Genomic DNA, 23,915 nt, shown 5'->3' with positions numbered 1-23,915 from the left:
CCCCCCCAGGCCCCCGGCTACTTTTCAGTGTTTTTTCACATTTGCCATTCACATCCCTTCACATGATTAGTTGATTAAAAATTTGACTTCACGTTTCGGCCTTTGCCTTTGGCCTTCATCCGGGCAAGCTGACCCTGTAGCAAGAGTTGGAATTTCATTATTTTCTTGTCCTCAAATAATTTTTTCCTCTAACAACAAACAAACAAGATATGGCGGAATTTTCCTTTGAATTTGCTCCACAACTATTTTTACAGCTGAATGGAATATTAATGGGGGAGATTCCACCCTACGCCCTATTGCTGTTCTAGGCAGCTGCCCTATATTAGGCATATTAATAAATGTCAATTTGTATTCCGAGAGCGGATATTGTTCGTGGTTCGGGGTGTGCCAATAATATAGAGGGTAAATAGCTGGGTTTTCTCACTAACGCAGAGGCTAGTGCTGTCCTACCTGGTCGTGGGCTTGAAGCCTGCTCAGATGAGTCAAAACGGTGTCTAAGACGAGAATAGCTGTGAACGAGCCTATGCCCTGAGAATAAAATTGACGTTAGTTTATTTAATAAGTATTTAATATAATATATATATTTTTTAAATATGAAATATAGTTTTTTTCTGAGCTTTAGAAATCAAGTTAACAGGTTTGACCATTATGTTTGAGCAGATACCTAGAGTAAATTCATTGCTATTGGAGTGGTTGACTGATAACCATATTTGTTTTGCTGTTACTTTTCTTTATACTCACATGAATATGTGCATCTTTGTTAGCTGGATGAGTCCAATAACCAGACAAGAAAACTCCAGAGGTCTTTGGATGAGCAAGTAGAGCAGACCGAGAACCTGCAGGTACAATTAGAGCATTTACAATCCAGGTAAGAAACATGCAAGCACGCACACCGAAACACGTACACACTCACCCATCCACACACCCACACATAACCCACACAAGAGATTTTACACATGGTGAGAAAATACATAACTACTGTATTTTTCGGACTATAAATCGCGTTTTCTTTTCATAATTTGGGTAGGGGGGCGATTTATACTCAGGAGCGACTTATATGTGAATTTTTTCACAAATTTATACTTGATCATTAACTTACTTACTTACTAGTATAGTTGATCAATTCACGTTATTTTCACTATAAACCGCATGAGAGCGCTGTGGAATAATTGGAGCCTCATTGACAATGAGGTCCATTCACTGGCTTCCGAAGTCGGGAGATTTAATGATTTGGAGTGACACAGATTAATCAATAAACTTATTATTTATGTTACAGTTATTTGATATATAGTTTATTTAGAGTAACAACGGGTATGTTGTTAGACCAGGAGTTTCCGATTTTCTCGGGAGGCCGTGAAGGCAGCGGGGGGTGGGGGGGGTGTAGGGGGGGGGTAAGAGCGATCCAGGGCGCTCGCGTGTGTTGGCTCTCATGTTGAGCTTTTGATTTGTGAAATAAAGAGCCGGTTAACAAACCCACGTCTCGCCTGGTACTTTGGTAACGTTAAAATATATTTACCGTAATTTCCGGTGTATAAGCCGCACCAGTGATAAGCCGCACCAGCTAAAATTCGGGAATTTTTAAATTTTTTTCTTACATAAGCCGCTCCGGACTATAAGCCGCACGTGCACACACGTTTTTTTACAATGAAAGACAGTACACAGAAAAAGTTTTAATAACATACTTTAACATGTCTTTCTAAACATTGCCTGTGACGCAGCAGTAGTACCGCAGCAACACGAAAGTGTGCACGCGAGTTATTAACAAAGAAATACTGGACACAAAAAACTTTTTTAAAGTTTTAATAACATACCTTAACATTTCTTTCCAAACACTGCCTGTGACGCGGCAGTAATACCGCAGCAACACGGAAGTAACAGCACTAATAGGGTTTGATTAAACCCAACATAATGTCATCAACATCAACTGCCTTTAGCTTAAAAGTGGCATCATATGCCTTTATTTTGTCCCCCATAATGACGGTTTGTGTATAAAAGCTTCCTTTCAGTAATGTCCGTCTTGATCGCGTTCTGCGTGATGCGCGAAATGTTGTAAACACAAACTTGCACGTCTCCCCTTCGGCGCATTATCTCTTCTTCGTCTGTCTCGCTCTTGCTTCCTGCTAGAGTGCCCCCTGGAGGCCGGAGGCCGTAAAAATCCATAAGTACGCCGTGCCGCCATTTAATCCTCGGTTCAAAGTAACCTTCTGAATAAAATGCATTAAAAGTTCACATTCATTACAACTTGTTTTTGGTGAGCAAAATGTCAGAAGAATTGAATTTAAATGCTGATTTATTGGGGTTTGATACTGTTTGGACAAACAGCGCCACTGCTTTACGTAATCTCTGAGTCACATGGTAAGAGAAAAGGTTTAGAGCACAGGTGTCAAACTCAAGGCCCGGGGGCCAGATACGGCCCGCCACATCATTCTATGTGGCCCGCGAAGATAAATTGTGCATCAAATTCGCGAGTCATTACTAGAATTGCAAATTGTCTTCACTTTTAATAATATCTTTTTTTTTAAATATTTGACCAGTTTTTACTCGTCTGATTTGAAAACGAGTTATTTGTCAGTTTGTTTTGTAGCTTTTACTGTATATAATAGCGTTAAGAGTAAAAGTGATCAAGTCATCACAAAAATCACGAAAAAAATCTTATATAAGCCGCACCTGACTATAAGCTGGGTTCAAAATTTTCGAAAAACGTTGCGGCTTATACACCGGAAATTACGGTATATACGTAGATCTGTGGAATAATTGGAGCTGCCAACTAACAATGAGGCTGACATCAGCGGCGCACGTAGGTCCGGAATCGGCAGCTTTTTTTGTTTGTTTTTTGACAAAGAGGATGAATATTCCGGTGGTTTAATGATTTGGACTGACACGAATGGTTCGTTAAAATTGTTGTTTATATTATTGTTATTTGACAGATAGTTTATATATTGTTATATGGGCCTGTGGAAAAATGTGAACTGCAATACGCCGCGGACGTCGGACTTGTTTACTTAAATGAGGACCAACTCGATCAATGGCTTTAATGATTTGGAGTGACATAGATGGTTTGATAAAGGTGTTATTTATGTTATAGTTATTTGATTAACTGTTATTGTTACATCAGGCCCGTTCTCAGCTCCACGTTTGTGTTTGTCACGTTAGCATACTGTATCGTTTAGCCTGTTGTTGCTCTTTCATGTCTGTTCTTGGTGTTGGATTTTGTCAAATAAATTTCTCCCAAAATGCGACTTATACTCCGGAGCGACTTATATATGTTTTTTTTTCACTTTATTGTGCATTTTATGGCTGATGCGACGTATATTCCGGAGCGACTTTTAGTCAGAAAAATACGGTATGCTATCTCAAAGTCAAAGTCAAAGTCACCTTTATTGTCAATTTCTTCACATGCTAAAGACACACAAAGAAACCGAAATTTCGTTCCCCGCTATCCCACGGTGACAAGACATGGCACACAATAGACAATCAAGTAAACAACAGCGTGCTGAATAAATAATGATAAATAACACAACAAATAAATAAGAGGAGCAAAAAGGAGCAAGTGAGCGTACAGCAGACATTCCAGAAAATAGCGCAAAAGTGCAGCACGCTACGCAGAAGGGGGTAGCGAGTTCAGGGTCCTAACAGCCTGGAGAATGAAGCTGTTGGCAAGTCTGGTTGTGTGGGAGCGCAGGCTTCTGTACCTCTTCCCAGAGGGCAGAAGGTCAAACAAAGAGTGAGCTGGGTGACTCATATCCCTCACAATCGCGGTTGCCTTGCGGGTGAGATGGGAGGTGTAAATGTCCTTCAGGGAGGGGAGCGAAGCACCAATAATCTTACCAGCCGTATTCACTATGCGCCACAGGGCCTTCAAGTTCTGGTCAGTGCAGCCACCACCCCAGACAGCGATGCAACTCGAGAGGACGCTCTCAATAGTGCCACGGTAGAATGTAGACAGGACTGCCTGAGGAGCACATGCGATCAGCCATCTTCGCATTGAACGATACATGAAGCATGTTTCCCGCAGTTTAATCATTACGAGACCCCACTGGCCCTCTGTTACCAACCACCGACCTAGCCATCCCCGCTCCTGGTTAGGCAGCGCACCCAGACACTCGCTGAGGCGGACCCCCGTAATACGGTTCTGGACCCATCTCCAATCGCTAAGTCAGCCACCATGTACAAACGGACAACTACCTCCCGGCGCGGCCTTCCATCCCCCCTCCGCGCTCCCCTCGCTCGCCCTGGCCAGATTAAAAACTGCCAGCCTATCACTTGAGCATAGCAACAGTTTATCAGAGTAGCGAAGAGATTACGCCTACCGGGGGGAATCCCCACGATCGCTCCCCTCATTTAGCCCTGTCACCATATTGGCAACAGCAAATTAATGCTGCCACCATCTCAGGACGACCCGAGCCAAAGAGAGGGTTATCTGCTGCAGGAAACCGTAAAAACAAAGAGCTCTCTGTGATATCTTTATTCTGAACCATTTAATTTTTCTCATGGGGCATTGTTGTGGAAGCTTTAGCAAGTAGATATTGCTTTTGTAGGAATAATCTTCATCTTTGTCTTCCTTGTCTTTTTCCTCGTCCTCTTCATCATCTTCTTCTTTGTTCATGAAATAATAAAAATGAAATTGTATTTAGGTACAATTTAAATCTCACAATCATAACAATATTGTGGCAGAAATAAGAAACACATCTTTATTCTAACTGACTACCAACAAGTGAGACAAGTGATCAAAGAACAAAGACAATACGATGTAACAAGGAACATACATATAACGCCCTGCCCCAACTGCAGGCCTGCTGCTGGGTGAGAGGTCTGGTCCTACAGTCTGCCACACGTCCCCCGCCCCCGAACACCCAGAAGGACACTCAAAACACATAAAACAAAACTCCACAGGGTCCATGAATCAGCACAGAGATGCTCTGGCAGATCACCCATACAGAGTTGAGTTGCAGTCAACGATGTTAGCCTTTGGATTGTGGGTGCTCACAAAAAACAGGCGTATGTGTTTGCAATGTCCTGGGCACTTGGGCAGGGTAGAACTAGTAGGTATGACGGATGTCGGCCACATCTGGGGTCCAACAAGGACGAGGGCACGGATTTCACGCAGGGGTTGGCCCTGCAAGGATAAGGGCGCGGATCTCTCACAAAGGTCGTTGCTGCAAGGATAAGCCGGTGGTCATGTGTCCAATACAGGAGTCAACAAGGAGGCCCAGTGAGGCACCACGGACCTGACTGTGGCGTGTGGCTGTCCTGATAGTTGTGGCCTGACTCAGGGAGCACACATTGAGGCATATGCAGTATGATCCGTACAGTGCCGGTTTGGTAGGCAGGACGGCTGAGTTGGGCTGGTTCTGACTGTGTCGTGCAGCTATTTTGACGACTTTGGCCAAACTGTGTGGCATGCAGCTGTTTTGACGGCTTGGACCATACTCAGGGAGCATGCGCTGAGGTGCAGGCTGTAGGAAATGAGCGGCGCCCAGTCAACACACCCAGGACGTTGCGAACACATACGCCTGTTTTTTGTGAGAACTAACCGTCCAACGGCTAACACTGTTGACTGCAACTCACTCTATATGGGTCATTTGCCCGCCGGAGTGTCTCTGTGCTGCTGAATTAGCATCAATCATCAGGCTGACGAGTAGCAGCACCCAGGGCTGCTGGTCAGTGGCTCTCTAAGCTGCCGTTACTGGTACCAGTAAGTACGCAGGGCCGGCAGACGACTGCAGCGGAGGAGCCTGCCGGGGAGGGAGAGCATCCAGCAAATTAAGTGCTCAGCAGGTCCTTGCAAAGGTGTTGCTGCAGCCTTCCTTGCCGAACGGCAGGAATTAATTTGTTGGCCTCACATCATGTGGGGGTCACCAATGTGGCAGAGGAAACATCTCTATTTTGTGCAGGGCCGGATTTTGGTATGGGCAATATGGGCGACCGCTCAGGTAAATGATATGGTAATCTCTTTCGACGCAGAGAAGGCATTTGACAGAGTCAAATGGAGGTACTTGTTTTTTGTTTTGGCAAAGTTTCATTTTGGCTCTGAATTTATCACATGGATTAGATTGATGTATGACCATCCAACTGCACGCATCATTACGAATGTTGTGAGATCTTCTTCTTTCATCCTCCAGTATCTGACAGGGCTGCCCCCCTTTCACCCCTTTGTCTGCCAATTGCCCACTGAACTAAACTGCCTTTACCCAGTTCTTGGACCCTCTGGAGCAGTGGTTCTTAACCTGGGTTCGATCGAACCCTAGGGGTTCAGTGAGTTGGTCTCAGGGGTTCGGCAGAGCCTCTACTGAGGAGGTCCGAACAAACCTGATTTATTGTGTAAATTTGCCAGTATGTAATTTGTTGTGAGTTCATTCGTGTTGATTTTGTTATTTGAACAAGGGGATGTTCATGCACGGCTTATTTTGTGCACCAGTAAAAAACATCGATGTCTTGAATTTCCAAAAAATAATTTTTCACTAAAGAGGGGTTCGGTGAATGCACATATGAAACTGGTGGGGTTCGGTACCTCCAACAAGGTTAAGAACCACTGCTCTGGAGGCTTATATGTGTGTTTTGGGGTGTTCTTCTAGGTATTGAGGGGGGCTGTGTGGCGGACCTCGAAATCGTTTATGACATTAACATCATTTACATTATTTAGGCCTCTCACCAACTGGCCTGGTTAAGTTTTTTTCCAATGTTATCTTTGTCTTTGTTGATTTTGTTTTGATGACTTGTAACTTGTCACACTTATTGGTTTTCTTTTGTAGAGCCGTTGTTAGTGGCAGGCTTTTCTAGAAGCCTATTGAGTTGCGCTCATGTCATCAGTATGTCTTTATATAACCACTCTGTTATATGAATGGTGCTGGAAACCTGAATTCCCCCCCCCGATCGATCTGTCTGTTGTCTGTCTGTCTGTATGTCCATCCGTCCGTCCATCGTCAACTCTAGCTATCTAGCTATCCGCCCGCCCGCCCGCCCGCCTATCCATCCATCCATCCATCCATCCATCCATCCATCCATCCATCCATCCATCCATCCATCCATCCATCCATCCATCCATCCTTCCTTCCTTCCTTCCTTCCTTCCTTCCTTCCTTCCTTCCTTCCTTCCTTCCTTCCTTCCTTCCTTCCTTCCACGCACATTGGTTTCCTATCCTTGATGCCTACTTGTCTTGTACAGACTTGTACATCTATCCAGTCTATTTTATTTTACGTACATGCGATGCTATTTATATTATTTTTCAGTGATTACTGACAACTCTAGTTTTGATGTTACTGTATACTAATTTGGTTCAGATTTATTTATTTATTTGTTTATTTATTTATTTATTTATTTTATGGGTTTGTGAGAATGTGCGTTTAGAAATGCATGTCAATAGTTTTGAGCTGTTGATGAACAAGCAGTTCCCACTTGTTGCCGTTCTCGGCTAGTTTCCGCCACGGCTATGTCATTATTGTAATTTTCGGACTATAAGTCGCTCCAGAGTATAAGTCGCACCAGCCATAAAATGCACAATACAGTGAAAAAAAACATATATAAGTCATACCGGAGTATAAGTCGCACTTTTGGGGCAAATTTATTTGTCAAAATCCAACACCAAGAACAGACATGAACCAGCAACAACAGGCTAAACGATACGGTATGCTAACGTGACATATACACAAACGAGGAGCTGAGAACGGGCCTGAGTAACATTCAGAGTTATTTAAATAAGTATTACATAAATAACACGTTTATCAAACCATCTGTGTCACTCCAAATTATTAAATCCATCGATCGTCCTTTATGTAAACAGTGCCGTGTATGCGCCGCATATGCGCCGCTGACGTCGGACTCGTAAGTTGCTTTTCTAATTATTCCACAGACCCATATAACGATATATAAAGTATATTTCAAATAACTATCATATAACAACAATATTACCAAGCCAGCTGTGTCACTCCTAATCATTAAATCCATCGATCAAATTCCTCGTTCTTTATGTCAACAACGCCGCGCGCACGCCGCACAGATCTAGTATGTAACTATATTGTAGCATTAACAAAGTACCAGGAAAGACATGGGTTTGGTAAACAGCTCTTTATTTAACAAAACAAGAGTTCAACGAGCCAACAACTACTGAACTGTAACGATAAAAACATATACAAGTTGCTACACGAAATAAAATATATCAGATAACTATAACATAAATACGTTTTTCAAACCTTGTGTCACACCAAATCATTAAATCCTTTAAACGTGGGGCCCTTTGTCATCTTCGTCATCCCGTGATAAAATCCTTTGTCCTTATGTAAACAACCGCCGCGAGGCTGACGTCACTTGCAGGTAAAATGACAGTAATCCCTTGCTACATCGCGGTTCGTTTATGGCGGTTTCACGACATCGCGGATTTTTGAATTTTCAAAATTTGCGAAAAAATTCAAATATAAGTCGCTCCTGAGTATAAGTCGCCCCCCCCCAAATTATGAAAAAAAAACACGACTTATAGTCCGAAAATTACGGTACTTGCATTGGTTTCCTGTCCTTGATGCCTACCTGTCTTGTACAGATGTACCCTGGTTGCTCACTGTACTGAACTGTGTCTGTTTGTTGGAAACTGAATACAAAGATTTGAAAAAAAATGCTGTACTTGAAAAACAACAGGACATCAACTAAGGATAGTAAGCAAGCCAAGAAACCAAGAATAACATGCCTCGGCTTCCTTGTCTGACGTAGTCACGTTGATCAACCAGACTCCATACAAAAAAGTGGGCATCAGTAAGTCCACCATCGCTCTGTCACTGTTAAATGACTTCTGAGTTTTTTTCAGTGGGGAATTGTAGTACTGACATAAGTTTTTAATAAAGACTTATCATATAAGTGCTCCCTTTAAGGTATAACAGCATTTCAAGTCTGAACTTGGACTTGATTGATTCACTTTGTTTCACTTTTATTTCTTCACAACATCATTGATCATTATTACATGTACATAGATCATGACATTTTATTAGCATGAAGAAGAGGGTCCCCAAGTGAAGCTAAGTATAAGCTTATATAACAGGGCCCAGACAGACAGACGGACGAATGCACAGACAGACACTCATCATACACACGTACACACTCTCAACGCAGCTAACTATGGAAATATGAATTTAAATATAGGTTTGTAAAAGATGGCTAAAAATATGGTTTTTAAAATTGGAGCTAGACGGAATGACCTTTAGGACTTCATCCATACTGTTCCAAATCTGAGGTCCTCTACTTGCCACACTCATACTGGTGCGCACACATCTGCGATACTTCCCTAGGATCTGTGTTTTACCTCACGTCTGATGGGAATGCTGGAGTCTAATGATGGGGATAAGACTGTGCAGTATGTGGTTTCTCTTGTTCGCAACCTGAAACATGACACATGTATTCTATAATTCAATCAGCTCAGGTAGTCTTAATAACTCAAAATGGTGGAAGAGAGGGAGGGATGGAGAATTAAACTCAGACCAAGACAGAGCCCTAATGACTTTCTATTGTAGAGAGTGAAGTTTTTTAAGGTGACTAGAGAAGGTGTTGCCCCATATAACATTGCAATAGTTGAGATGAGGTTCAAAAAGAGTTTTATATAAAATCAGGAGTAATGACTGAGGAAGGAAATGTCTGACTTTGTAAAATAAACCCACATATTTTGATAATTTGGATACAAGGTGATCTATGTGACATTTAAATTTGAGCGAGTCATCTATGAAGACCCCCAGGAATTTTGTAGCACTTGGACACACCAAACCTTCATTTCTATGTGCAAAGTGTTCTTTTTATACATATAAAATAATGTATTTAACTGGCCACACACCGTCCTAAAATTAAACTTTTGTCTTGTCCGTCTCTACAATAATTCTCTAAAAGTCTTGGGGATCATCAAGATGTGTCTTTATAATAGTGAAACAAGCCGGTGGGTTGTTGTTGTATTTATTGCTTGATCTATTCATTTATTCATTCGTTTTTGTTTGTTTGTTTGTTTGTTTGTTTGTTTGTTTGTTTGTTTGTTTGTTTGTTTGTTTGTTTGTTAGCATATGGTATTGCCTCGTAACTGGATTTGTGACCATTAACAGGCTTGAGTCACTTTTACGTTTTTCACTTTATAGCTTGAAATAATTTTTTCAGCTGGTTTTAGTTCACTTTCTCTGTATATTAGGAAGGGTTTGTCAAATACTTTATTTTCTTTAAATTTTCTGCCTTTCTTTTTCTGTCTCATAGACTTCGACGACAGTATATAAGCCCAGGTCTTTTTGGGAGGATGAGATCAGCTCAGTTCACCCCTGATAATACAGATGGTCCAACCAGTGACATGGATGAGGAAGAGGAGCAACTGCAGCTTGAGATCCATGGATGACACAAACACACACACGCAGTGTCATTGCTGAGAGGAATGTATATCTTCAAAAATGAGTCAATGTGCAAATTTTTTAGGCAAGTGTGTATTTTCAACATATGATCATTTTATGCAATTTTCTAACTCCATGCTGTATAATCTTGTATAATCAAGTGATGTGTATTCATGTAATGAGCGATGGTAGGGCATTAACACCCTATATCACAGTGTGCATAATTATTAGGCGGCTTGTTTTTCTCAGGCAAAATAAGGCATGAAAAAATAAAAAAATAAAAATAAATTTAAATGACTCCAAAAAGTAAAAATTTGTAAAAAGTCTTTCAGGGGGTTGCGGCACTCTTGAAATTGTTAAACTATTGGGTGTGATTAAAAAATCATCAAACATTCATTTGGAAGGGGTCGCACAAAACATGTTAAGGCAAAGAAGACTCAAATTAACTGCCAAAGATTTGAGAAGACAGAAACATTAAGCTACCAGGAACACACTATCCTTCAGTACTACCATATTCCGGAACTTCAACTTATTATCTGGAGTCCTCACCCGACCCCGACTAAAGAAGACATACATGTTGAAACAAGCCTGGGTCAAGAAATATCAGAATATATACATTTTTCAAAGATCTTATGACTGATGAGATGAGAGTGACTATTGACAGACCAGCTGAACCCATGGCTGGATCAGTAAGGGCCACAGAGCTCCACTTGAAATAGGACACCAGCAAGGTGGAGGCGGTGTACTGGTATAGGCTGGTATTATTAAAGATGATCTAATTATTATTAAAGATGAACTTAAAATTAACTCTAAAATTAAAATGAAAATTAATCAAAATTAACCTATCGCCAGTTTTTAGAAGACATTGTCTTCAAGCAGTGGTACAGAAGAGATCTGCATCTTTCAAGAAGACCACGATTTTTATGTAGGACAATACTCCATCGGATGCATCAAAGTACAGTAATCCCTCATTTTAGTTGGATAGTGTTCATTATGTCTTCAGTACTTATAGCCTTTTTTTTTTTTTGTTCAGACAAAATATGGTAGGTCTTACCTTAAAACTTTTTTCGGCAGTTTCGGCGGCAACTTTTGCCTTCGCCAGACAGTGTCACATGATGGTGTGTGACAGGTCTTTTCAGCTGTTGTTACTATGAGGGCATGAACAGCCCGCTTTAAATCACACCACAGATTTTCAATAATCTTCAGGTCTGGGGACTGAGATGGCCATTCCAGAACATTGTACTTCATCTAGATGAATGCCATAGTAGAATTTGAGCAGTGTTTGAGGTCGTTGTCTTGTTGAGGTATACAGCCCCTGTGCAACTTTGTCACTGATTCTTGAACATTGTTTGCAAGAATCTGCTGTATCCATGCGACCTTCAACTTTAACAAGATTGCCAGTACCTGCACTGGCCACACAGCCCCACAGCATGATGGAACCACCACCAAATTTGACTGTGGATAGCAAGTGTTTGTCATGGAATGCTGTGTTCTTCTTCCTCCATGCATACCGCCCCTATATATATATATATATTAACTTTGTACACCGTGTTAACAATTATTAAGCAAATTGTATTTTTGAGGATTAATTTTGGTTTTGAACAACTATAGGGCTCTCAGTAGTCAACCAAAATGCTCGTAACCCCCAAAATTGAATTTTTAAGAGAGTAAAAGTGAGATTCTGGCTGTCTTTGGAAAACGTCTACGTGTGTACAACTATTAGAGTGCGGAATTATTTTGCAACTAAATTAAAAAAGGAAATTTGCCCATTTCACTTGTTTATTTTTTGTTAAAGTGAGAATAATCACCTCAAAATTTGCAGATGAACATTTAAAAAAATCAGTGACAAGTATAACCACCCATCTTTTTAATAACAGTTATGACTTCTATTCATGGAGGCTGTCAGCTTCTTGATCTGTTGATTAACTTTTTGTGCAAAAACAACCACAGCCTCCCAGACATTGTTCACAGAGGTGAACTGTTTTCCTTCAGCACAAATCTCCCATTTAGGAAGGGCCTAAAGTTCTTAATGGAGTTTAGGTCAGGTGAAGAAGGGGGCCATGTCATTATTTGATAATCTTTAAGGCCTTTACCGGCGTCCCAAGAGAGTAGAGTACAGTAATCCCCCACTACATCGCGGTTCGTTTATCGCGGTTTCACTACATCGTGGATTTTTTTTCCAAATTAAAAAAAAATTACAATTCAAAATATAACTTCTAAACAGAAGAATTATGGCACGAAAGTTGCCCACACGCCAGCAGAAGGCAGGGAGTGCCCACACAATTGCAGTGTGTACACTTTTTATAAAAAAAGAGTTCTAAAAACATATTTACAGTGTTGTACCTTGTTGATAGAGTGGTGCTCACTCTAACTTATTTTTTGCAGGAACCACACGGGAGACAGTATGCCTTTTTAAGCACTTGCAAGTGGAGAGTCATTTGTCGCTGTGCATACAGCGATGATCGAATGAGGTCTGACTCAGGCTTCTTGCAAGAGCATTTTTATGGAGAGAAACGGTGGGGGTGAGAGTGGGGGTGAGAGTGGAGGTGAGAGTGGACGGGATGGGGGTTGAAGCCCCTGGCCTCTGGTCAAAGCATAGCAGGGGGTATTTTACGACGTTGTGTAAACAGAACAACTTTGATTGCGTCCTCTGCAGCTGGTCAATCAGTTCAAAGGATTTTAGCACTTTGTTCTTGTCAGGATCGTATGGAAATGGAGCAGGACGACCAAGTGCAGCTTGGACCAGGGTTTATTGAAGAACGCAAACTAACAGCGCGTGGGGGAAGCGCACCAGTCCAGATGACCCCCACTTGTCTGTTACAAAGTTTGAACCGCGCTCGGCGGCGACTGGGGAAACAACCACACTCGGCGGCACACACTGGGGACCTAAACCGCACTCGGGCGGCATACACTGGGGACCAAACTGCACTCGGGCGGCCACTTGGGGAACCGAACCGCACTCGGGCGGCCATTTAAGGAACCGAACCGCACTCAGGCGGCCACTTGGGGAACCAAACCGCACTCGGACGGCAACTTGGGGAACCTGAACCGCACTTGGGCGGGTACTTGGGGAACCTGAACCGCACTCTGGCGGGTACTTGGGGAACCTGAACCGCACTCAGGCGGCAACATGAACCGCACTCGGGCGGCAACCCGGACATGAACCGCACTCGGGTTCTACTACTTTGTTAAGACAGGACAAGCTAGGTTAATTATTACAGGTTACATTCCAACATAATCATAGGATCAAACTAGTCTATCAGCCCTAACACTTGTTATAGAAAAATTGTTTTAATAATAAAAAAGTTCTAAAAACATATTTACAGTATGTACACTTGTACCTTGTTATAATTTTTTTTATAATGTATGTATACTGTATTTTCCGCACTATTAGGCGCATTTAAAAAGTAAAAAAATATTTTAATTGTATAATAATAAGAGTTCTAAAAACATGTTTAGTGTTGTACCTTGTTATAGAAAACTTGTTAGAATAATAAAATAATTTAAAAACATATTTACAGTATTACACGTGTACTTTGTTATAATTTTTATAACGAGTCCTAAAATCATATTTACAGTATGTAAACCGTATTTTCCACACTATTAGGCCCATTTAAAAACTCAAAATCTATTCAAACAACCACAGTGCGCCTTATAATGCAGAGCGCCTTATATATGGATCAATTGATGAATTTGTTGATCCATACTGGTTGTACACAGCACTCTGCCAAAATGTTTCAGTACGTTTTAGTACGGACAGTAAATTACAAGGTCGCATCGCTTCCCAGCATTACAGCAACCGTGATCAGGGGGTGTCACTGAATAGCTGTTATACCCGCGAGGCTATTTCATTACAAGATAGGCTGTTCTGTTAATGTTTACGGATCAATGTGCAACGGAACATAAATAAGCAGCACCAAAATGTTAAATCGGTCTTTAGTCGGTTCCGATCAATTTAATGGGAGTTTGAGAAACGTGATTGTTTACAGGGGGCTGCCATGACACTTTGCTGAGGCTCATGGGAGTCTGCGAGCTGAGGCTCATGGGAGTTTGCAAGTGGCTAATACTATAATGATAACTGCTATATGCACGAGGCTCTTTCATTTCAAAATAGGCTGCTCCGTTAACATTTCGAGTAAATTTACAGATCGATATGGAAGGGAAACAGTACCAATGTGTTAGATTGAACTTTAGTCGGTTCCGATCACTTTCAAAGGAGATAGAGACGCGATTGTTTACGAAATTCAGTGAGGGTGCGCTTTATAATCCAGTGCGCCTTATGGTGCAAAAAATACGGTACTTTACCTACATCTACATATATATATATACATACATATATTTTTTTAATTCAATGTTTTACCGGGGAAGTCAATTGAGAACATTTTCTCATTTACAATGGCGACCTGGAGGCAAGGTGTGTGAAGGACACGACGACACGAGACTGTGACAGAGCTAGGGTCGAACCGCCAACCCTCCGGTTACTAATCGACCCGCTCTACTGCCTGAGCCACACCCTCCACTACATCTACAAAATGCGCATAGCGCTGCTATGGTAACTTGTGACCACGAGAGCCTGTTTAACCACTACATTTGTTTAGGTAATGAGTGCACACTTTCTGTAAATCCTATAAACTTCATTTCACTTCTCAAATATCACTGCTATATGAAATATTTAACTGAAATTACTGATCCGAAAAACCAATGATTTATAAAGGAAAATCTTGAAAACGATCAAGGGTGCCCAAACCTTTGTATATACCGTATTTTTCAGACTAAATGTCGCTCCGGAATATACGTCGCATTAGCCATAAAATGCACAATAAAGTGAAAAAAGAACATATATAAGTCGCTCCAGATTATAAATCGCATTTTGGGGGAAATTTATTTGACAAAATCCAACACCAAGAACAGATATGAACGAGCAACAACAGGCTAAACCAGACATGGGCAAACTACGGCCCGCGGGCCACATCCGGCCCACGGGGCCGTTTAATCCGGCCCGCCAAACCTGAATAAATTGTATTATAGAACTTTTTTTGGGGTCATTGTCCCTGCAATTAGTATGTTTCCCCAATAGATGGGGAAGCGCCCGCCCGCGCATTTACTCCCGGAAGCCGTGTCAGAAAGCTCGGTGCACACTCACAAGTGCGTGTACGTACTAAGTAGTACGGACCCGGTGCACTCCGCACTCTATTTCCATCAGTGCCGAATTTCGATTGTGGGCTGTGACGTCAGCATTCTCGTAATTCGCGCGCTGAGCTTTCAGATACAGTTTTACGTTAATGCCACCCACAAACCTTCCCCTGGAATCCTTCCACTAAAATGAGTGGCCCGAGGAAAAGAAAGGTGGACACTTAGTGCCGAGTATTTAAAAAAAAAGAGAGGACAATTTGGCTCGACCTACGTGTGTGAGCAGACGTTCCGCCACATGAACGTCAACAAAGCCCGTCACAGCTCTAGGTTAACGGACCGACACCTGGCTCTATCCTAAGAATTACCACAACAAATTTTACTCCAGACCATGATGCACTAGCAAAAAAGGGAGACCAACAATACTATTGATTTCTTTATTACTTTATTTAGAAGTATTCTTTCACTGATTCTTCAAGATGATGTATTCGGTCAGAATGTTTGCCGTTTGATGTGATTTCGCCTCATTAGATAAACATATTTCATAAATCTGATCTGCAGGCGCTGAAGTGATGGAAACTATTATTCATAATAACAGTGTCGTATTTAATGAGAATCACTCATAGTAGTTTTTTGGTGAAATATTTTTTAAATGCTGTTAATAAATGCATTTGTTTTCAAAAAACTTTTTTTGAATATCCATGCTTTACTACCCACTAAAAGCACAAACCTTTTAAGCAATGAACTTTACATGTCATTTCTACTACGTCACACAAACACTACATCCATCTGCTCCTGGTTCGGCCCCCCGATCAAAATTTAGAACCAAATTCAGCCCGCCAGTCAAAAAGTTTGCCCACCCCTGGGCTAAACGATACAGTATGCTAACGTGACATAAACACAAACGAAGAGCTGAGAACGGGCCTGACGTAACATTGACAGTTATCCAAATAACTATAACATAAATAACACCTTCATCAAACCATCTGTGTCATTCCAAATCATTAAATCCATCGATCGTCTTTTATGTCAACAATGCCCGGTGCGCGCCGCTGACGGCAGTTGCACTATAAAATATTCCACGTGTGTGCGTGTGTGTGTGTGTGTGTGTGTGTGTGTGTGTGTGTGTGTGTGTGTGTGTGTGTATGTGTGTGTGTGTGCGTGTGTGTGTGTGTGTGTGTGTGTGCGTGTGTGTGTGTGTGTAAGGCTAGTGATCCCGGGACGCCTACCTGTAGAATAAGAGATCTCCAGTTCAAATTTACAGTGAGCAACTGAGGAGCAGTCGTCCATTTATTTCGTTTTACATTCGGGGTTTTTTCCCGTTTTTACATTTCATTTTACAAGGATTACATATCCAAACAATTTTCAACTATGGATTTTCAGTCAAAGCACGAGGTCATCAGTAAAGGAAGAGCAGCTCCGGAGTTAAAAGGTTTGATTCGAACAACAGGACTTCGGAACGGAGCGGTACGCACGATCGAAAACAGGTTTTTGATTCCATGTGCTTTATTGAGTGTTTTTATTTGTGAAGACTGTTGATATGAGAATTTAACTAAAATAGTTCAAATTAAATAATGAATAAGCCACACTAGAGCAGCGTTCCCCAACCTTTTTGTGACACGGTTAGGTGCTGGACAAAATTTACCGGGGGGGTGACGTCAGTGCCTCCCCAGTCATGAACCTCACCGCACGTATATATATATATATATACACACATACATACATACATACATACATACATACATACATACATACACGTACATATACACATACATAGTACATACATACATACATACATACATACATACATACATACATACATACATACACGTACATATACACATACATAGTACATACATACATACATACATACACATACATATGCATCTAGCTCACACAGTCCAGAAAAATTAACATGTCAAGTTAATTTAAGACCCCCAGGTGAATTTACGACCAAGACGGGGGTACAGAAAATTGGTGACTAAATAGACATAAGGACAATATTTTCAAAAAAGACCTGTAGAACAAAACCAAAAGCAAAAGATTATCTAATTTCTATGATCTATATTTGTTCTTTTCCATTCTGTTTCGTATCAATTTTGTTACATATATGTCGCAGTATATTTGTATCCGACTTTTCGCAGTGCCTTTCAATATATATTGCCTTAGAAAATATCATATATATGAACGTTTTCACATTTATTTTTTATATTTTATGACCTTACAAACTTGAATTTTATTTTATTGATATTTTATGTGATCCAACAACACATTGTGAAGTGGGTCCATTTTTTTCTCGAAAGCTCAACTCTGTATTTTTAAATCTGAAATGTGAGGTGCGCTTATATTCAATCAACTTGTACTCTGATGTTCCTAACTACAATCCAGTGCAATCAGTTGCCTTCAGAAGTCACCTAACTTGTAAATAGAGCATCATGAAGACCAACGAACTCACCTGACACGTCACACTCCTATTAAACACACGGCTAGTTCCGCTTTGTCCAACAAATCCCCTTTTAAGTCGGAACAATACATTTTTCTTCAAATGTTGTAAATGAAGCACAATCATTGTTAGAATGGGCCTCCTGGGCACACATCATTAGCTAAGTCGCTTGAGCTATACTGTTATCTTGCTGTGACCCTTCTCTAGCTTTCACTGGCCTTCCCTTTTCTGTGACACTCTTTGCACATATACTATATTAGTTGATTTCAGTCGAGACCGCAAGGTCGCACATCACACAGGCAAGGCAATGCCGCCCCACTTGTGGGTAGGCGGCCAAGAGTATAACAGTAGGAATCCTGGAGGTGGGGTTTAGACCTTCTTCTGCAATCCCGCAGATAAGGCTCCACAGCTCTCTCTCGATCTTTCTGGCATCTATTAAATAGTTCAACAGAGAATATGCAGTCATCTGCTTGTTACTATTAGCATAGCGAGAATTAAAAAGAACCGGAAAAATATATCAACATCAACTGAGAAGACCTACATGGAGTGCAGATTTGACACATCTAACATGATGACCTTCGACACTGCCATCATCCAGCCTATCCTCTGCACCTCCATCCCTGTCTGGTTTGGATCAGCCACCTGTTAGACACCTGAATGTTGTTAGTCACTTAAATGTTGTACAGAGGCTGAGATCAACCGGAGTCAAATTCCTTGTTTGGCATGCACAAACTTGGCCAATCAAGCTGATTCTGATTGTGATGCTGATGTTGCATCTTAATCTGCGATACAGGTGTTTATGACATTTGCACTATATCAAAGAAACAGAAATTATGTGACAGCTACAAAAATGTTGATAAGAACTGTTTATTGTACTAACCTTGCTAATAGGTGTGGTAAATTGGAATGTATTCAATACAATATTGTGTAGCACTTATCTCCTTTACTAGACTACAACTTTCGCAGGTGTTGCAGCAACAATTGTTACTTCATCTTTTCACCGATTCACGACGACGGCCCATTGGGCGCCGTTGAACTGGACTGCTCTTACACCTGTCTATGGACCCCGTGGAGGCTATTTTGTGTGTTTTGGGGTGTTCTCTGATATTGAGGGGTGCTGGTTGGCCGCTGTTACTGTTTTTCCTTTGTCTTTTTGATTTGCTTTGCTTTGATGGCTTTTATCTTTCGCACTTTCTGGCTTTCTTTGTGGCACCGTTGTGTGGCAGCCTTATGAGAGCCTATTGAGTTGTGCTCATGCCATATGTGTCTTTTGTATACCCGCTCTGTGGTATGGATACTGCTGGGGCCTGTATTTCCCCACCCCCGGGATCAATAAATGTTCAATCAATCAACAGGCTGAATAATTGTACGTTATGCTACTATTACATGACACAAACAACGAACTGAGAGCGTGCCTGACGTAACATATTAAGAGTTATTCAGATAACTGTAGCATAAATAACAATAAGTAATAAATTTACCAAATCATCGGTGTCACTCCAAATCACTAAATCCAATGAAATCTTCATCCTCTGTGTCACATTTAAACAACTCTGCTAACTCTGGAGGTGGACGATGAGGCGCTTCCCCTTCTAAGTCGCATACGTTACACTCATCGTCAGTTGCAGTTCCAATTGTTCCAACCTATCTGAATCTTGATACACAGGCCTAGACTGCCCTCATGCGGTTTAATGTGAAAATAACATGTGAAATTATATGTTAATAATTTCACACATAAGTCACCCCTGAGTATAAGTCAGCTGGAGTTAGGATAAAAGGAAAATGCATATTCAATATTACAATTTATTGGAAACTAGGACTGATAGATTTTTAGAACAACTTTAAAGGATAAAGAGCTTTAAGCAAGCTGATTGTCAAATTGGATGGATTAATTACTTTGAGAAAAGAGAATGCATTTGATAATTAGAAAATGTAATTTCTGGAGAAATTGCATGTGAAGGCTAATCGGCTGAATGAAAACTTTTGGAATGCTATGTACGGAATGATGTCAAGTGACACTGATTGACAGGAAGTATATTACAATGACTGGAATGAGCTGAATATTTTGAAATTGGAATGGTTAAAATCTATAAAAAATGTGGAAACTAGGTGAACATTTTTGAATTTAGTGAACGGGAAATGCAGTGAAATGGCTTTAATGGTCTGATGAAGTTGAAAGTGGCGAGTAATAAAGTAATTGAGTAATACAGTAATCGAGCAAAACAGTAATCAATTGAAACAGTAACCGAGTACAATTGTTTGGGACCCTACCGGTTTGTTTAAAGCACTTCCGGTTTATTTTGAAGCATTTCCGGTTGGTCTGTTTGGTTCCTGTTAGACATAAAATGAACAGTATAAATTTGGATTGGGTTTAATGGGTCAAAAAAGTTAGAAATTAGATGTGTCAAACGCACCTCTTCCAATAAGGTGCCCCCGGCTTCCCGGTAACGGGTTTGTCTTAGCCGGGTTCGGAGATTCGTCCGTAATCTAACCACCCGAGTTAAATTAACTCCACCGGAGTCAACCTAATTTCTGTACGACGCCAATCCCTCTCAAGTCACCCGAAGCTCGAGCCGAGTAACTCAATTCAAGGCAAGACTTCAAAGTGACCGCATCGTATTGATGGCTCCCCGCTAATGTTTGAAGTTCTTGTTATGTTAAGGATATTTTTAGATGTCTTTGTTAAGACCTCAGGGATTCGTTTGTATAGCGCACCCAAGCATTAGTTTTGCCGAAGTAAATAATGATATGGGTCCGTTCCACTTGGTCGCTCATGCAGCGAGCCGACCAACTTCTTTATTCGAAAGAGAATCGAATTAATAAAAGTGTGACAATAATAGCATTTAAGAAGAAAATTAAGGCACTTTATATTATTAATTCTAACTTCTTATACGTAGATCTAGCACTTAACCGTCGGAGTTCTTCACCCCACTTGATTGCTTTAAAAAGAGTAACAACTTTCTTAAACCGAATAAAAATGTCGTGCTCTATTTAGATTTGCCCAGTAATTAATTTGGAAGGCAAGTCTATTTTTCGATTGTGTCCCGTTTAACTTTTGACGCGGCCCGACAAATTTAGGAACTGGGCCGCGCCCGACGGACAATCGAAATACTTTTATCCTCCACCAACTCTAATGATCTATTTTAACCATCGTCGTTATTTTATTTAGAAGAAGTAAATTTTCAAACGAATTCACTTTTAACGAAATTCACTCTTCCCTTAAATATCTACAAAAGTTATTTAATTCTCTAACTTGTTCGGAGTTACTTTTTACGCGGCCCGTCAAAAGGGGAAATGGGCCTGCGCCCTTCAAATATTTAAATTACTTTCCGTTCTACACCAAACCAATAATCCGATTTAAACACTTCCGTTAATTTATTCAGACGAAACAAACTTTCGAACGGATCGAAATTCACTCGTGGCTCAAATAACTACGGAAGTTATTCAATTCTCTAAAGTTGTCTGATGTTACTTTCATTTATTACGGTCCTATGTTATACCATAATAACCCCCCGCACATTAATCAAATCGTCAAATCGACCCCAGACCATCGGTTGCATATTCAGTACAAATCCGCGCACAACGAAGTAAGTAATATACAAAACACATTTATTAAAGAAACATGGAATAGAATTACAAATCTCAGTTACTCCAGAAACCGAACAATTTCACTCACTGATACCCGTGTTAATAAAATCATTCAATCCCAGAACAATTCGATTGCAAAACACAGTTCATGAGTTCAGTTCTCAAGTTGAATTGAAGGACTTTTTGTCCTATAGGTCAGGCAAAAGTGACAGTGAAAGTAACTCTAGTACAGAAATAAAATGAAATAGAACCCTACAAGTTCCATTTGTGAGCTGTCATAAGTCAAGGGGGAGACAATTACATCCAAAATTTTGACAATGCTTTTTGGTGCATTTAATGAGTTCTCCAGCTGTGTGAGTAGTCATTGAACGCACCCCAGGTGTACTGCAGAATGTGAGCGAGAACTTAAAAAATAAAATAAAAGAAACCTAGTTTCTAAAGATGAAAATTTACAAACATAAAAGTGTCTGGCGGCACGCGACTCTTCCCAGAAGTCGGCCTGTTGGAAAGATTGGGAGCACCAAACTTCCAGCGAGGAGGCCTGAGTGTGACCGTTTAAAATACCTCCATTTCGGATAGGCGGCTGATGTGGTACCCCATACATGGACTTCAGGGGAAATGTGAGTCAAAACAACTGTTAGGTTCAGAATCAGCAAAAGGATCAGCAGACAAAACCAGTGAGACAGAATGTTGAGTCTTTTCTCGCGAGGAGTGCATCCAGACTTACATCAATCTGACTACACTAAAGGTCTGTTTACACCCCCCTCTTTTTATTAAGGAATGCCCTACCTACAATGTGAGACTAGCCCCTAATAGGTGGGGGGGAAAGCGTGGGCTTTGTCTCATGAGAGAAGAAACGAGATTCTATGTGAAACGAGAAGTCGCAGACAGGATCCCATGAGAAACGAAACGTGTGCAAGGACAATACTATGTGAAACAAAGTAGTCATGTGAAAAGAGTGCAAAGACAAAATGAAATGTGCAGACATCAACAACTTTCTTGGATTCCCAGAGGTGTAGAAGGTCAGGAAGCTCCAGACAGCATCGTTTGACTTGTTGTGGACTGGGTGATGTCTGCAAGGCGAAACAGCAAGCATTCTGTGCAATAACTTTATTAATAAGTACTCGTTAGAGAACACATGATAACATATATATACAATTTATCTAACAACAACCCTTATCAATTTCAATTGGATATACAGTGAACCTCGTTTTTTGCGGGGGTTACATTCCAAAAAGAACTCGTGATAGGCAAAATCCATAAAGTAGAGAAAATATATTGTTACAATATACATAACAGACTTTTATGAACCTTTATTGTAATTTTAAACACTGTATTGTACTTTTAAATGCTTTTTTGTATTTTTCCGAATGCCATACGTAATGGGCTTTCTCAGGGTAGTATGGCCGTAAGCCATGGTTGGTCCCAAAATTTTGCATTTTATAGATACAATCGCCCCTGAAAACCAAGACTTGGCGTTTCATGGAAACATGGCTATCATGAAAAGTTATTGACAGCTTTTTATGTGGTAGCACGAATTTGCCATTGCGACCTGCATTTTGCTGTATCAAAGTATGTAAATGTCATGAAAAGTGGAAAAACCCTACATGGAAGCGCAATGTGTTGTTTTGGGTTCTTTTACAAATAAAGACTGCTGCTTTGAGTTCACAGGGAGCCAGCCTCTTTATTCACTGTACATAGTCTTCTCTCTAGCGGTAAAAGTCAAAAGTCTGCTTTATTGTCAATTTCTTCACATGCCAAGACATACAAAGAGATTACGTTTCCCACTATCCCACGGTGACAAGACATAGAACACAATATACATACAAGTAAACAACACAAGTAGTAAAAACAAGAAGGCACAAACAATGAATAAATAAGAGCGATGAATAAATAATAAATAAACAAACAACATAATAAATAAGAGGAGCAAAAATGGAGCAAGTGTGCATACAGCAGACAGTCAGAACATAGCGCAAAAGTACAGGACGTTACGCAGGAGGGGGGGGAGAGAGTTCAGGATCCTAACAGCCTGGAGTATGAAGCTGTTGAGTCTGGTGGTGCGGGAGCGCAGGCTCCCGTACCTCTTCCCAGAGGGCAGAAGATCAAAGAGTGAGCGGGTTGACTCACATCATACACAATCGTGGTCGCATTGCGGGTGAGATGGGAGGTGTAAATGTCCTTCAGGGAGGGGAGTGAAGCACCAATAATCTTACCAGCTGTGGTCACTATGCGCTGCAGGGCCTTCATGTTGCATTCAGTGCAGCTACCACCCCACACAGTGATACAACTAGAGAGGACGCTCTTAATGGTGCCACGATAGAATGAGGTCATAACGGCCGGAGGAGCACTTGCACGCCTGAGTTTCCGCAGGAAGTACAGGCGGCGCCGAACTTTCTTCACCAGTGATGCAG

The 23,915-nt window shown here is 41.0% G+C and overlaps 1 protein-coding gene across 6 annotated transcripts in view; it reads left to right on the top strand.

The window, feature by feature from the left end:
* The window catches only part of ccdc102a (coiled-coil domain containing 102A), a 215,283-nt gene extending 192,114 nt beyond the window's left edge, over positions 1 to 23,169 (top strand). For 5 of the 6 annotated variants that reach the window (XM_068650373.1, XM_068650372.1, XM_049719158.2 and 2 more), the window contains 2 exons: positions 765 to 868; positions 10,213 to 23,169. In XM_068650373.1, the coding sequence (XP_068506474.1) occupies positions 765 to 868; positions 10,213 to 10,348 (240 nt within the window). In that variant the 3' untranslated portion in view covers positions 10,349 to 23,169. The remainder of the gene's footprint in view (positions 1 to 764; positions 869 to 10,212) is intronic. The other variant, XM_068650371.1, reaches the window with a different exon arrangement.
* Positions 23,170 to 23,915: the final 746 nt, after the last annotated feature.

The sequence above is a fragment of the Syngnathus scovelli genome, chromosome 4 (genome assembly GCF_024217435.2).
Source record: "Syngnathus scovelli strain Florida chromosome 4, RoL_Ssco_1.2, whole genome shotgun sequence".
Lineage (NCBI taxonomy): Eukaryota > Metazoa > Chordata > Actinopteri > Syngnathiformes > Syngnathidae > Syngnathus > Syngnathus scovelli.
The sequence above is the reverse complement of the archived record's forward strand: the minus strand, read 5'-3'. Positions and strand labels throughout refer to the sequence as shown.